At 40.2% G+C, this 15,028-nt stretch overlaps 1 protein-coding gene across 4 annotated transcripts in view; it reads right to left on the bottom strand.

Annotated features, from left to right (window-relative positions):
• Nucleotides 1-15,022, bottom strand: part of sash1a (SAM and SH3 domain containing 1a) — a 292,885-nt gene extending 277,863 nt beyond the window's left edge. For all 4 annotated transcript variants that reach the window (XM_072679097.1, XM_072679105.1, XM_072679134.1 and 1 more), the window contains exon 1: nt 14,319-15,022. In XM_072679097.1, the coding sequence (XP_072535198.1) occupies nt 14,319-14,804 (486 nt within the window). In that variant the 5' untranslated portion in view covers nt 14,805-15,022. The remainder of the gene's footprint in view (nt 1-14,318) is intronic.
• Nucleotides 15,023-15,028: the final 6 nt, after the last annotated feature.

The raw sequence follows: 15,028 nt of genomic DNA, 5'->3' as shown, positions 1-15,028 counted from the left end.
AAAGCTTTGATTCTTTGATTTGACATTTGACATCATGTGTACTGACTAGGGATGCACCAACATACGATAACCAATAATTAGCATCTTGTTGCGGCCGATACTGATGTTAATAACAATACCTTTTTGTATTTAAATCAATTTCAGACTATAATCCATAAATGAAATGCAGTTAAAAACTCTTAAAATTGGCCAGTAAATAATTTACATACCTGTGAAATTACTACTGTAAGCACAAAAGAAAAATAGTTTCATGTCATTTTATTTACTACTCTTTCTAACGTTCACTGTCCACACTTGTTTGAGGGGCTGATAGATATTTTCGTGCTGCTTGGGGCAGAGCAGGGTAACAACATTTGTTGTTTCTCCAGTATCAAAATAGGCTTTCGTTCCTGGGTATGACAGACTCAGCAAGATAACTTTGAATCTAAGAAAAGCACAAGAGACTAGTGTTGCTAGATACATTTTATGGCCATTGAACAGGCATGCTCAACCTAAGGCTTGTTATCTGGTGATACAGTCAGTCTATTAAGGCTAGATTGCAGTTTTATGTGTTGGTTTACTGTTATAGGGAGATGGATTCGGTTTCATTTGTGTAAGCTTTGACTTTAATAATCTTAAGTTAATGAAGTGGGCATACCTGCACTGTTGCGAATGAACTGTTAATTATTTCATTGTACATCCAGCAGGGAATTATCATCTGTCCTGGATCTTTTGCCTCGTGGTGCTGTGTCACTAGCAGCAGAGTTGCTGTTACCAGTGGCATCATCAACGCCATGGCGATCGGCCATACATCCCACCTCTTCTCGCAATATTTCTATTCCTTTTGTTTCCAAATCAGGACAGCAATCCTTATATCTGGGATCCAGTGCTGTTGCAAGTCATTTTCCATTGGGCAAGCATTTGTTCAAAAGCAGCGGGGATTGCTGCTGCGAGATTGTTGTGGGTGCAACATTGCCCTTTTCATTTTAAAATCTTCATCCAACCACTGAACGGTTAGGCTTAGCCTATTCATTGGACTAACATTCTGTCACGGACATTAGCCTTTATCAGGTCATGTATGTGTGCAGCAACTACATCACACAGAGGCGGCAGGGCAACCTCTGAAAAATACAGATGACTTGGGAGAGTGTAACAGGGTTCAAAATGCTCAATCAGTTGACTGAATCCCTGGTCCTCCACCACAGAAAAAGGGTTGGTCAGCAAGAGCCATAAGCTGCATGATTTTGTGTGTGGTGGTTTTAGCTTTGGGACTGTCTTTAGCAAATTTGAGCTCCCCCCTTGCTGTACCTCAGCTGAACTGTTGTTGCAAACTGCAATGTTGCTGTTCCAGTGAAAAACTTCCACACCGCAGAGTGTCACCTCAGTGCATATAGACAAGCACAAAGGTGGCAAGTTATCGGTTGTAATATTGGCTAAAATTCCAACATGGGACATTAACAAATAATCATGCTACACTATTTCTATTACCTATAGAACTGAGTGGTCTATCACCAAAGATGTCATGTTCTAAGTCATTTGACACTTCTAGATGTAGATATTAGGGAAAAATAGCTGAACCAACTAGCTAATCTCAAACCCAAATAAATATCTTCTATATTGTCTTTATCAACAGCAAAACAACTACCACTCTAGTTCTCAAAAAAAAAAAAGACAGGTTCTATGTTGCACTTTGTAAGTCACAACCCAAACACAGACTAATATATACTCAACATCTTCATAAAGCCTTGGAATAGGCAAGATTTCAGATCTGATACACGAGTCATGCTATTCATCATTTGGTATGAATACTTGTCATGGTATACCCCCAAACTAGAGGAACAGGAGGCCTCTCAATATGCTAGAACAAACAAAATCTGTTTTGCTCTGGATTATTTTAGTGTCATGACCCACCAGCAATTTCATCTTGTCCAATATATCCTACTTATTGGCTATCACTCCATCTGTGCTGTCAAAGCCATGAACTATAGTTGAGCACAAACCCATATAACACAAAGCCAGTAGTGGAGGGGCAATATCAGCATCTGATATAGGAGCTGCTAATGTCAGGAGCGCTGACCTTTTCATTCTGTTCTCCGTCATATCTAAAGTTTGACTATATGATTTGCTGAACCCAGGCTTTTTTCCTGCATAGGAAATTGTTTGCCACAGGTTTGATTAAAAAGGTATGGGTATGTCATTGCTGCCATATCAGAACCTCATCTTCTATATACTGAAGATGTTTTTCTATTTCTTGTAAAGGGAAAGTTTAAAACGTGTGGAAGTTGAGGCAATGTGCAAGCTCAGGGTTAGTAGATATTGAAAGCAAAGTAATATGGTAGGACAAGGTGACTGGTAAACATAAATTAAAACATCATCATCATCATCATCATCATGATAATCTAATAGAAGGTAGGCACATATCCCATGTCCCCTTAATTTTAGTGCTGTCCAGAATTTTTCACCGTAGACATGTGTAAAAAGACATCCCTCCAATATACTAATCCAATCTTAATAGGGCTTAAGCCAAGATGCATCCACACTGATTGATGGTTACCAGGCCATTTATTCTACTTTTACATGTTTTTAAGTGTCTTCCCATTTCTACTGATCAAATTATCTCTGAATAACAGGATATCCTTTTTTACCATCAAGCCCATCATCAATCCTCCAATTTCCCATCATTAATAATCTTCCTCTGTGTCCTCTTTAACTAACCCAGTATGTTATTAAACAGGTAAACACATTCTACTCTCTTTTTAGAAGCATCCTGTTGGGTTGACGAAGAATGCACAAGACTAGTGAAGCTGGAGGGACACAGATGGACATACATCCAAAATCGATAAATGATTGATATTGATTACATATTCATAATCATCAACATAGATACAGATATAGTCAGTTCTAGACTTTGTACGACTCTAACCTAAAACCAAGCCATGATCTTGTTCCCTTAGCCTATGATATGGACTACTGCTGTCACTGGAGCAGAAGGGAGTTTGGATAGTTACACAGGGTCATTTACATATCGGATACATAAACGACCCTCATGTTGTTTTACTACTGTGTCCGTTTCCACACTATGACACAATAAAAAAGCTCTCCAGTCCATTCTTACCAACCCCCCACCACTTTCTTTCATCATACCCCCTCTCATTACCATCCCCTAATTATAATTACAGATTTTGTTTAGCTACTTCATGCATATTAAAATGTGATTTTCCTCTGTGATGTAGAACAAGGTCACGACTGATGGCCCCGGCTCTGACGGCCAGGGCAGAGAGAGGACAGTCGTTATTGCGGCTTCACGCTATGCATACCCAGATATCAATTAAGTCAATTAATATTCAACACTGGTCTTTCTGATTTAATTATATTTCCAGCCATCATGGAGCAATTACACATCTCCTGCATTTGCATCTGCTGCTGTTGATATGACTACCAAGCTCTCCAGCACTTCATAACACTTCAGAGCTTTTGGACAAGGTTTGACAGTAAAGGTTAGGAAATGCAATCTGTGAAGGTCCTCCACAAGTGTGTGCATGTGTGTGTGTTCTGTGTGCTCAGATGCAGTTGGCTGTAAAAAAAAACAAAAAAAAAACAAAAAACTGAGAACTGGCCTGTAGTGGGATGAGACGGGCTTTTAGCCGAGGTCACAAGGGTCGTCAGGTTGAATAAGCACTGAAAATCTACAGTAACAGACACATTAGCAGGACAATTAAAGTCGAGTGAGATAACAGGGCCAAAGGCATACACTGACCCAAATTCTAGCAACGAACACACACACAAAACTATGTGCCAATGGCTATGTTTGTGTGTGGCAAGGGGGAAGGGATGTTCAGTATGTGTGTGCCTCTCTGTCAATTGTTTGATGATTCAGTAGAGGCATGATTCAGCAGACGGCAGGCTCCAATGTCCTGTAGCAGTCAGTCTGTCATGTTGGCTAGGCCCCGAACACACACACACACACACAAGCACACACACAAATACACTTACAATCTCCTAGGTAAAGAAAAAAGGAGAGGCCAATATGTTATATAGATGTCTTCTCCAGGGTGGAGAATGAATTTGTAAATCGATCTCCCCATGTTTGCCATGCTTGCCATTCAGAACACCTGGATTTCATTTTAAGCTGAGTCTACAGACTCATGCTTGTACTAGCATAGAGCTGCAGCATACTGCATCGTTTCCACGGCAACTGCTCCCCTCTTTCTGCAGACTGAACAGAAGAGGTTTGACCATCATCATCATCATCATCATGATTGCCCAAGATCTCAGAAGCATAACATGGACTCATCTGTACATCCCACATACACACATACTTCCAGTAAGGGCCATTATAACTGAGCTTGTCATCAGACTGAACAACTGCGTTCCGAATGAGGGGATTCTGCACATACTGGTGTACAATAAATAGTCAAACATGTAATTATTTATGCTTCAAGCCATTTTCTCCCCTTTTACAGGTGTTTATACAGATGTCGCCATGGAAACATTTACAGAATTCTTTTGAAATTACTAAACAGGTTGGCAGTGACCCACAAGGGGAGAGAGGAGGCTTGTTCTCAAAGAGGAAGGTCTCAGCGCTGGATGTAGGTAAGGTGAAGAACACTCACTGTGCTCTTCTATTTCTGTAACCTCCTATTAAGTCATTACCTCACACAGCTGCACATGATCTAATCACAGGGCTTTGTGAATCTGGAAAATTAAACGATCAAAATAACACGCAGTACTGCTCAAAGATCCAGAATCAACACTCTGAAAAGTGGAATTTAAAGCGTTTGCTGTAGATACACATATAGAATCATTCAAATACTCTGACTCAAAATCATCAAATCAAAGTTAGAAATAATCTGTAAATGTTTTAGATGTGTTCAGAATGTTGACCAGAGCTGTAATGGTTTGGTTCCAATGGGACTGATTAAGCTTGATGGCATTAAAGGAGCATTAGTCCAGATTCAACAAATACCACGCAGAAGGAGGTAAACTCAACAACACTGGAAGTTTGGATCCTTCCTCCGTTCCGCCCCATGAACCTATAAACAAGAATCCAGCTCGTATTAATCTGTGCAGTGAGAACAGTGAAATGCATTTGCTGTCTGCTAGTTCTGTAATGAGATGCAGATTTGAGATTAGTTTATAAGTCACTACATGTGGTATTGTTATTATTTCTTCTTGATAATGTAAAGAAGTTTATTTCAGACTTAATGTCCTGTGGCAAATTTATAATATGACAGATTGTCAAAGTGTAAGATAGTAATGCAACTCAACTTTCTCTTTCTAAAATAAATGGCCTTAGACATAATCCCAAACCACAATACACTTACCTATGTGTCCTATGTGTGCGCATGGAACAACAGCATTTTATCCTCAAGCATATTGTCTCTCATGGAAGATGGGATTAGCAAGTATTCTACTAATGCACATTCACATATACTGCATTGTTGTCTAGGTTATATGAGACACAGGGTTTGTCAGTAATGTGTACCAGATGTCATTTGACAGAAATGGACATAAACACTTCACACAGCTGTTATAAGCTCTATATGTAGCGCTGAATTGCGAAACATGATCATAGTAATATCCATCTTTAGAGGGTATTTACCTTGACCCATGCATCTCTGTATCTCAACTGCTGTATCTGAGTTTAACTTTGACTTTGTAGTATTTTATCATAATATTGGATTTTACCTTAACATATATTTACCTGGGTTTTATTTATTACTGAGCTATTTATTACTGTGGGTCAATTCTGGGTTTAATATTCAACTGTGAAGTACTGTATCTCAGCACTGGGTTTTACCTGTATGTATTAGTGTAGTGCAATGTTAAATACTAAGGCTTAGAACTGAATTGTTTGCAAACTGCATATTGAAAAGTGTTGTACATTTGATTCTTTATGTGACTCTATGTAGCACTCTAAAGTAGAACTTTATGTGGTACTGCATGGTTGTAAATTGACAGTACTGTTATGGCTTTGTTTTGACCCAGCCGCTTAGTAGAACAGTCTTTCTAAAATGTTCAGTTTTGTGACAATATAAGCATTATTCCCCAAAGCATCTGAACAATGCTGTTATTTTGGTAATACATGCCCCCTGTTTCCCCTCTCAGTAAATCACCCATTCCATCATGGAAATGAATGAATACATCAGGCCAAACAAACGAAAAAAGATTTGTCACATAACAACTTGCATCCTAGGCATTAGACAGAAACCATACAGCATTAAAAGACTTATCAAGAGCCTCACAATCCTATTTACGCACACACACACAAACACACACAGTGCTGCAGAGATGCTGTAATCCATAATCTCTCATATGCTGGGTCATATGCCTGCTTTCTGCCAGTCATGCTGTAGACTCTAATCTACAGCCTCTCAGGGCTGGGGGAAAAAAACAGTGCTGGGGATGAAACTCATTGTGAAAATGAAACCTCGGAATTCAATCATCCACAGAGTTAGCTCGAAGGCCACAGGGCAGTGTGGATAAGAAGTGACAGTTCAACAGTGGCTGGTAGAAGGGAGGTGTTGTAAAGGAGCAGAGACCTAACAGAAATGAATAAATTAATGAATGAGAGAGACCGAGAAAGAGAGAGAGAAAGAGAGACAGAGAGAGAGAGATCTTAGGCGACCTACTAACAGCTCATGGATTGCCTGGGGGAGCGAATGAAAATGACATAATGAAAAGGTTGAGGAAAAATGAAATGAAATTGGAAATTGAATTTAAACTCCCACACGTTTCTTCACCGCCTCTACCTGCTACCTCCCTTTCTTGCCACTATTGTGGTGTGGGGATATGTGTGTGAATAGCAGGTTATGAAGAGACCTATGGTTATACAGCATTTTTTTTGCAATAGGCCAATTTCGAAAAGTATTCTTTGGAGCTCCTGTGTGTAGAGGGGGCCTTTTGGTGCCATATCTACACTATCTACAGCCGTGCTATATGTTCTCTTTGCACTGGTCACTGTTTTTTTCAGTACATAGAAAAGTATCTTTCAAGGACTACACGATAAACCACAAGGGCAAAGAAAACTGCATGTGTATTTAAGGGCCATTTGAACAGTTTTAGTGATTTGCCATGTTATTATGTTCAACAGCACACTGCAGTCCAAATGTATATAATTTAAGTACCCAGAATGCTAAAAATGTGTGTACATGGTCAGTATAACCCCAAAGAGGATTAAGCCAAGACATATGTGACTTGTCTCTGCTCTGCTCTGCTCTGATACAGTCAAGCTTTTATAGCCTTGCCCATAATCAGAGTGTGTGCGCTGCATTGTGAAATGGGGAAAAGCACGGCGGGTATTTATTGTTCCCTGAAGAGCCCTTGTGGCATTACAGGCAGGCATGTGAGTGGACAGGCACTGCACAGACTTTCAGAGGAGTGCTACTCTTTATGGGCTATTTAGGGCTCAGCAATAAACAATAAGAGCAGTCATCCATTTGTAAATAAACAGACCTTCTCCATAAAGAACAACAGAGCATGTGTTTAAAAGGCAAAAGCACATTCTGCATTTGCATAAGCAGACCAATTGTTTTTCATGTATAAATATGCTTCCAATTGAACTTAAGATCATCAAAAATGATATCACATTCAAACTCAATTTTGTTGAAATGGTAATGGGAACTCTGCGCTGATGCAGATATATCTACAGGGGAAACCCTGGTGTCCAGCATCAACCATTCTCACACTTCAGTTGAATGACTGTAGACATTACAATTGACCCCATCTATGGAGTAAGTTGTAACATGCTAAAGACCTAGTTGTAAGAGTTACTAAAAAGACTGATAAATTAATAAAAATTAATAAAAAAAACCTTCATGCTGTGAATCTCCCATACTACCACATCCAAAGATGTTCTGTTTGAATTCAGATCTAGCTTAATTTTTATATGCTTTACAGTGGCTGTAAATTATATATGCTTCCAGAGGCTGAATAAAGTAATATCTGTTTGAATTAAGTTATATCTACTTGGTAATTGAAAAACAGTTACGTTAAAAGAAATGCTTTTGTAAGAATGTATGGTTCAAGCCTACATGTGGGTATTCTAGGCTTCATAACTGAAGATCAGTGTAACTTCCAAACTCCAATTGCATAAAATAAATGTATAACCAAAACATGCTCAAACTATTCCTATCTAAATGGTGTTAATATTTAATATCTCAAATTTAGACATATTTAAGTAGCCTAGAACCCCCTGAAAATAACGTTACGTGTGACTGTCTCTCATAGACTCTTTGGAATATTTAGGCAAATATAGTTACGTAAAATTATCAGTACATAGCGCAAAATTGGCCTAGGGGTCCAGGGGTTCAGAGACAAAAACAGATGCTATTGGATTGCTGTCGGAATCATCAGATACTCAAGGTTGCAGTATCAGTACTGGCATCGAAAAGTGGCATCATGCCATCCCTATTACAGATGCAGTTACATAACATACAGATATTGCAGTGCAGTAATCGACTGTGCAGTACTTTAAAGCTTCATATTTGACTTTTCAAATCACCACTAACTCAACAGCCTAATTGCCGCAATTTATGGAAGTAACAGAGCATTAACTTCCAATTTTACATTTTATTCCAACAAAAAGCTGGGCCTATAAAATGAAAAGTGATGGCACTTTTATTGGACTCTTGGAATCCTCTGCTCTGTATTCCGCCTACTCTCAAAATCACCATAAAATAGGTCATTAATTATTACAGTCTAGTATGCAAAACTATTCATGAACCGGTGCTACAGTGAATCCTATAAAATTATGTCAGAAATAATGTCCATCAGTATATCATTAAAACACTGAATGAACATGACAATTCAAAAGATGGGTGTGTGTATCTTCTGGGAGGAGAACTGGCCTATATCTAAAACATGATGACTGCTTCACACACGCTATCAGTATCACACGGGAACTACTTACTGTGACTCATTTTTTATGATTAACACTATATTATCACCCCATAAATCAAAGCATGTTATACACTGTAATCCTGCACTTTTCATCCTGCTTCAGCATATGACAAACTTAAGATAGTTCCTGAGCATAACTGAAAGTGGACTTGGATCAGGCAACATGACAATATTTTTATTATAATGTACATTATGTCACAATTGTACGGCCCTGGTAAATCTCACTGTATTTGTTATTATTTTTATATGTTACACTCCTGTTTTTTTTCAATTGCAACACATTACATTTTAGGAAAAAATAAACATAGTAATAATCATGAGATTATATTTTCACCATATTGCCCAGTCCAAGTGTGAAGTCATCCTCTGTGCAAAAACTGATTGAAAGTACTATTCAGTTTTGTACCTTTTTGAGGGATCCTTTCGTAAGGGCAACTCACATGACATATCAAATTTAGAAAACTAGGCCACATTTGCTCATAGGCTAATTTGTCTTACAAAAAAACGTTAAGTTCTTTAAGGGTTCCTCTGTAAAGGCAATGGTTTTAAAAAGAATGATGACAACTCAAATTACTTTCTGGGTGCTTAAATGATTCTTTGCCTGGTTAAAGGATTATTTGCATTGGTTTAGAACATTTGTAGACGGTTAAATACAGTACCTTGTTAAAATATAGCACAGAAAGGATTTCACAAATTTTAGTTATAAAAAAACATTTTTTTTGCTGACAATATTGCTTAAACACAAATGTTAATTTAGAAAACTAGGCCACAATTGTTCATAGGCTGCTTTATCTTCAAACAAATTACACTCTAAAAAGGGGGTTCTTTGAGGGTTCTTAAGTAATGGTTCTGCACTGTATAAAAGTATTTTAAGTAAACTTTTTTTTTTTTTGCCTAGTTAAATGGTTATTTGGGTTCTTTACGTTCTTTGGGTTCTTTTGGCAGAATAACTTATAACAAATGGTTCTATACAGAGCCAGAAATTTTTCCACTACCATTCCATCATTAAAGAACCTTTTCAGCAATACACACACACCTTCTTGCTTGTGTAGTGTAGTTGGCATAAAACTCAGTCATGAGGTAATTAATCAATGCTTATGTATTGCAGAACATTGCTGACTCACTCAAAGCAAGGGTAGAGATGTTTGCGTGTGTGTGTGTGAGAGTGTGTGTGTATAGAAGGGTGTGGCGAGTTGTGTTTAAGGCAATGCACTCTGATCACAGACCAGGCTACTCCCTCTACACTGTTTCATCTAGATAATCCACATGGCGCCTTCACCGGCTCGTAAACCAAAACAATCAGAAATAATTAAAGTACGCAAACTGAGAATCATCATACATCAATTCCCCCTCTATTCTTACTGTCAAGCAAGCGGTGTGATGTCATTGCTATGACCTCAACCTCTTGATTGATCAGATGTCAGTGATGCGAGGTCTCAGCTGACCCAGCTCAGTCCAAAAAAAGAAATCCACCTGCATTCATATTCACTTGCAATTTGTTAGCAGCAATTTCGCTAAAGTTGCTGGACTTGTCCCACATAAACTTCAAAATGACAAACACCAGCAATTATCTAATTATCTCGTCTGTTACAGCAAAGATTTGGTTACGGCACATCTCAAGAGTCCTGAGTTCAGAAACAGCATGTGCTCTCAGAGAAGACACTGAATTGCACCTGAATCACAGAAATATTTCTGCAAATTCAATCTGCCTCTTAAGGACCCTGCTGGCAAGAGCTGTAAAGACCCATGTTGAGAGAGCGTCTTCTCTCTCCATGTAGCGTTAATGTGAGCAGTGGCAAGCTGCTGCTCACTTCAGACCTTTTTCTAATGCAATGGAATGAATACCAATGACTGACTCAACTGGTGATATTTCTGGAAATGTCACCCTAGAGCACCGCATCAAAGCCTCACTGATTTAGAAGGGGTGTAACAATTCTCAAAAATTCAATACGCTACGGTAGTTTAAGGAGGGTTTGGAAATGTTTCTTATGTTGGTATATTAATGATTCCATTTTTAGCCAATACACAAACATGAGAAGATCCTACACCTAACAATTACGGTTGCTGTGATCCTTTTTGATCCGATCAGCAACCCCTCCACTGGGACAAGGAGGATCACAAGATCCTACTCCTAACAGTTAAGTTACACATAACCTTCCCTTCGCCTATACACAAATCAGCCACTACATCGCAAGCACTTCACAGGGGTCATCATGTAGGTACCTGTCTTCATCAGTGTTTTGCTGAAATAAGCCCACAACAACTTCGAAAGGCTCAACAATGACAGTATGGCATCCCCGACCCATTCCTCTCCAGGCTCACTTCATGGGACTGGGATGTCCCAGGATTTTACTCACAACCTCAACACCAAAACACCAACAGCATACGCACCAAGCAGACTATGCCTCCCCTCCCACCATACTACACCTTCAAACTTACTATGCCCTCCCCTACCTAACCTAAAGCATTCAAGTCATGTCTCAAAGTAGCTCAGGGGAGGAGAGGAGAGGCCTTGCTAGTAGAGGTTTAATCCCTATTGTGATCAATTTTGCTATTGTAATAAAGAATATGCTTTTCTGATAAAATCTTGTACTTGTTTTTTTTCTTAACCTGGCACTATAAATTAATTTAGTCTGTATTAAAAAACTGTAATACACATCATGAAAAATACTGTGATATAATATTTTTGCCATTTCACTCACTACCCCTACTCGCCAGCGCTGCTATATTAGGGCTCCTTTTCATTGTTCAGTCACACACATTTGAGGCGCTATTCCTAGAGTGTACCGCCATGCCATGGCTTTAAAATATTATACTGAAATTTACACTACATATTGTTGATTTTGAAAACTGCATCCTCTTGCCCACTCGCAGTTCTTTCCACCAGATTTCGAATGGTTTCGTACCGCACATTTTCTGGATTGTGGGTACAAGGACTAAAAGGATACACCAGTTAAGTCCTTCAAGGTCTCTGAAACAAAAGACGCATTTCTTGGTCACATTCAAGGGATGCTACAAACAGAATCAGTCTTTAGTAATTTAACGGCCATGAATTGCAGCCTACCATGGCTGTATCATCTGCTTTGAAACACAGCTATGGAAGTACAATACATCAGAGGCTTCAGAAATGCACAGTGCGATTTTAAATGCTAAATGAAAAAATAGTTCTTAGCAGAAAATACTGAGCAAAAGGCAACAAAGGGCAAAAACATAGCATTCTGTAACAAGCACGCTTAGGGCACGATCTAGTCTATGGCAATAAGTGAGTCTCAGTAGAACAGAATCCACCTCTACATCACGCATACTTGATGAATAGACTGCTAAATGTCAGATGAAAGCAGTAACTGGGAGAAAATCACAATCCCTCTTATTTCTTCTAATGCAACTATAGATGCACAGCAAAGAATACTTGTTGATGTAGGAACATGTGGAAATATGTTAATGTATCTGTATTTCTCAATAAATTGTCTGTCGATGCCTGTTGGGAAACAATGCATTTACACATATTGAGCATTAATCAATCATTTGCCTCCTTTAACACAACGTTTTTAAGGGGAGTTTTAAGGAATGCTGCCACTTTTCAGAGCCAATGGTGCAACCTGTCCAGGTGTCTGAAATGGCTTCAGCGTTTATAAGTGGAAAGTGCTCTTTGGTAGAGAAACATGATTACCCGCGTGTTGGTCCTGGTGGACGGATTTTTTTCCCTTATCAGTGGGTTATGGGAAAGTCAGGAATGCCAAATGTACACAAGTTACATAATGAAACTGGAGAAGGAATCATGTCAAAACAATGTTTTTAATCAAGAAACCAAAACATTTGCAATTTGTGCAGATAGCTAATGTGTATTAGATGCCAAACCCTTCACCCACCACATCCTCAGCTCGTCTTTTCTCCATTTATCTCAAAAATAAGTGATCAACCTCAGTGTAACTGAGTCGATTTGAGCATGAATCAGCTTTTGGAAAAGATGAGAGTCAGAGCACTTCCAGAGCACTTCCTGAACTGATGCAGGCCAGACAGTATCATTCACTCTAGGCTGTTTTGGACATATAATATGTTCTTGTCAGTAGTCAGGGCATCAGAACAGACCTCGTGTTTGGAAACCTTTTCAATAAAAGACTGATTCAGAAAGAACCAACAAGAATGAAATCCACCCAAAATATCTGAGTGTCAGCTACTACTGAGAGTTCTGTCTGTACAGGAGCTCTCAATTGCAGCATTTCTCAGCTCCAATCTTGTGAGTCCCACCTACAGTTTTCCTGATTCAGCTCATGAAGCACTTGATAATTAGCTGTATGACTCAGGTGCAGGGAAATCATGAAGCTGTGCAATGTAGGTGGGCCTTCCGTTAGGAAACTCAGCTCTGTATTCTGTTGTGCGTATTACACGACAGCATGAAAGACCAGACATAGACTACACCTAAGATTAAAGGAAGTACACCCGCAATTTGACTGATTACATCACTTTCACTCTTTCAAAATGCAGCTATGACAGTAATAATGGTTTCCATCCTCTCACCTCGTACACAACCATACAGCTGTGTCTGCTCTCACACACATTAGACACTTCTGACTTGGCCTGGGTACTTTTCGGCTGCTGCAAGATGCACTCTCTAATTTTTCTAGAGTACTGCTGGAGTAGAGGTATATGCTAGTTCAGACACAGATATCTAATACCACATTTAACCAAGAAGCATGACTTGTGCACCAACACCTGTGGAGTAGTTCACAAAGCAGGATTTCTTTTTAATGTAGCTGGATAACCTAAGCACAAAGGGAGTATTTCACAGTGGTATTTACCAGACGTAACCTCCTCTGCTGTTGCTGTGGGTTCCAAGCCTGGTCCTGGAGAACTTCAGTCCTACATATTTTGGTGTTTGCCCAAATCTGACACACCTAGTCCAACTAATAAACTAAGTATCAAGCCCTTCACAAGCTGAAGTAGTTGAGATAGAGGAGGGAAAACACTGAAACAAGTGACCTGGTGACCCAAATCCCTGCACAATTTCAGCTATTCAGAGCCCAACACACCTGGTATTGATAATCATCTGGTGATCTGGAATTAGATGTGTTGAGCAACGCTGTGGGTCCAAGGGAACAGGATTTTGAGACCCTGCACTAAAATGATTAGGGCTATGATTCTCAAAAGCATCTTAGCACAAAGATGATTCTTAAATGATCGAGCAAGGATCACCCTGAAGGTCAGAGCAGAAGTTACACCAGGACAATGGATGGGGAATGTGGTCCCACACTGGACAGGCATGACCTTCAGTTTAAGAAGTTTGAATAACAGGATTGTGAGGTGGGTTACTTACACCCTGACTCAGGTCCATGAACTCCACTCCTATTGGACAGGCTAGAGTTTGACTGGGGCTTTAGTGTTTTTTGGCTCAGCTTTGTAAGACAACCTGCAGATGAACACCCCTGGAACCCGGTTACCTTATTTGAGTAGGGTGGTCTGGCGAGGTTAATCCCGTCCCTGACCAGCTTGTCCCTGATCATGATCTTCAGCTTCAGTTTGGGGTAGATTAACAACTCCTTGCGGTGGTGCCCCAGGGTCCGGTTCCTCAGTGCCCCTCCTCGGGCGGTGCTGCTGCTGCTGCTGCTGCTGCTCTCCTCCGTCCACGACCTGGAGCCTCGTAACCTGGACTCCAGGGCTAAGGCTGGTGCCGGGGGCATGGGCTCCAGGGTGAAGTAGAGCCCTGAGGCAGCCTCCCTGTCCTCCTCTTTCAGCCGCCTCACCGCCTCGTGGATTCTCCGCCGGTGGTGCGGCGCAAACACGCCGATAGCATCCAAGTCCGGCTCGCCTATCTGCTTACACACCTCCAGGTCGTCGTAGCCGTTGTCCACGAAAGCCTCGACATACTGACACAGCTGGAGCGTTTTCAGCCACTCGTATACGATGTTCGGTCCAGTGTTCATCATTGCGGCGAGGCTGGGAGAAGGCTAGTCCGTGCCTGTGCCCCTCGAGTCTGTCTCAAGCACCTTCAGCGTTTACCTGAGCAGCCTACAGAGTCCCGGTTAGGCTCAGTCGGCTCTCAGGAAGCTAGCTAGCTACTTGGCTGTCAAAAGTCAAAGAGTCAAAACGTGGAGTTCAGAGGTGTCGAGCTTACCTTCTCCTTCCACACCTCCTCCTCTTCGACATTGCA

The sequence above is a fragment of the Salminus brasiliensis genome, chromosome 1 (genome assembly GCF_030463535.1).
Source record: "Salminus brasiliensis chromosome 1, fSalBra1.hap2, whole genome shotgun sequence".
NCBI classification, from domain to species: domain Eukaryota; kingdom Metazoa; phylum Chordata; class Actinopteri; order Characiformes; family Bryconidae; genus Salminus; species Salminus brasiliensis.
This window is presented reverse-complemented; position numbering and strand designations above follow the sequence as displayed.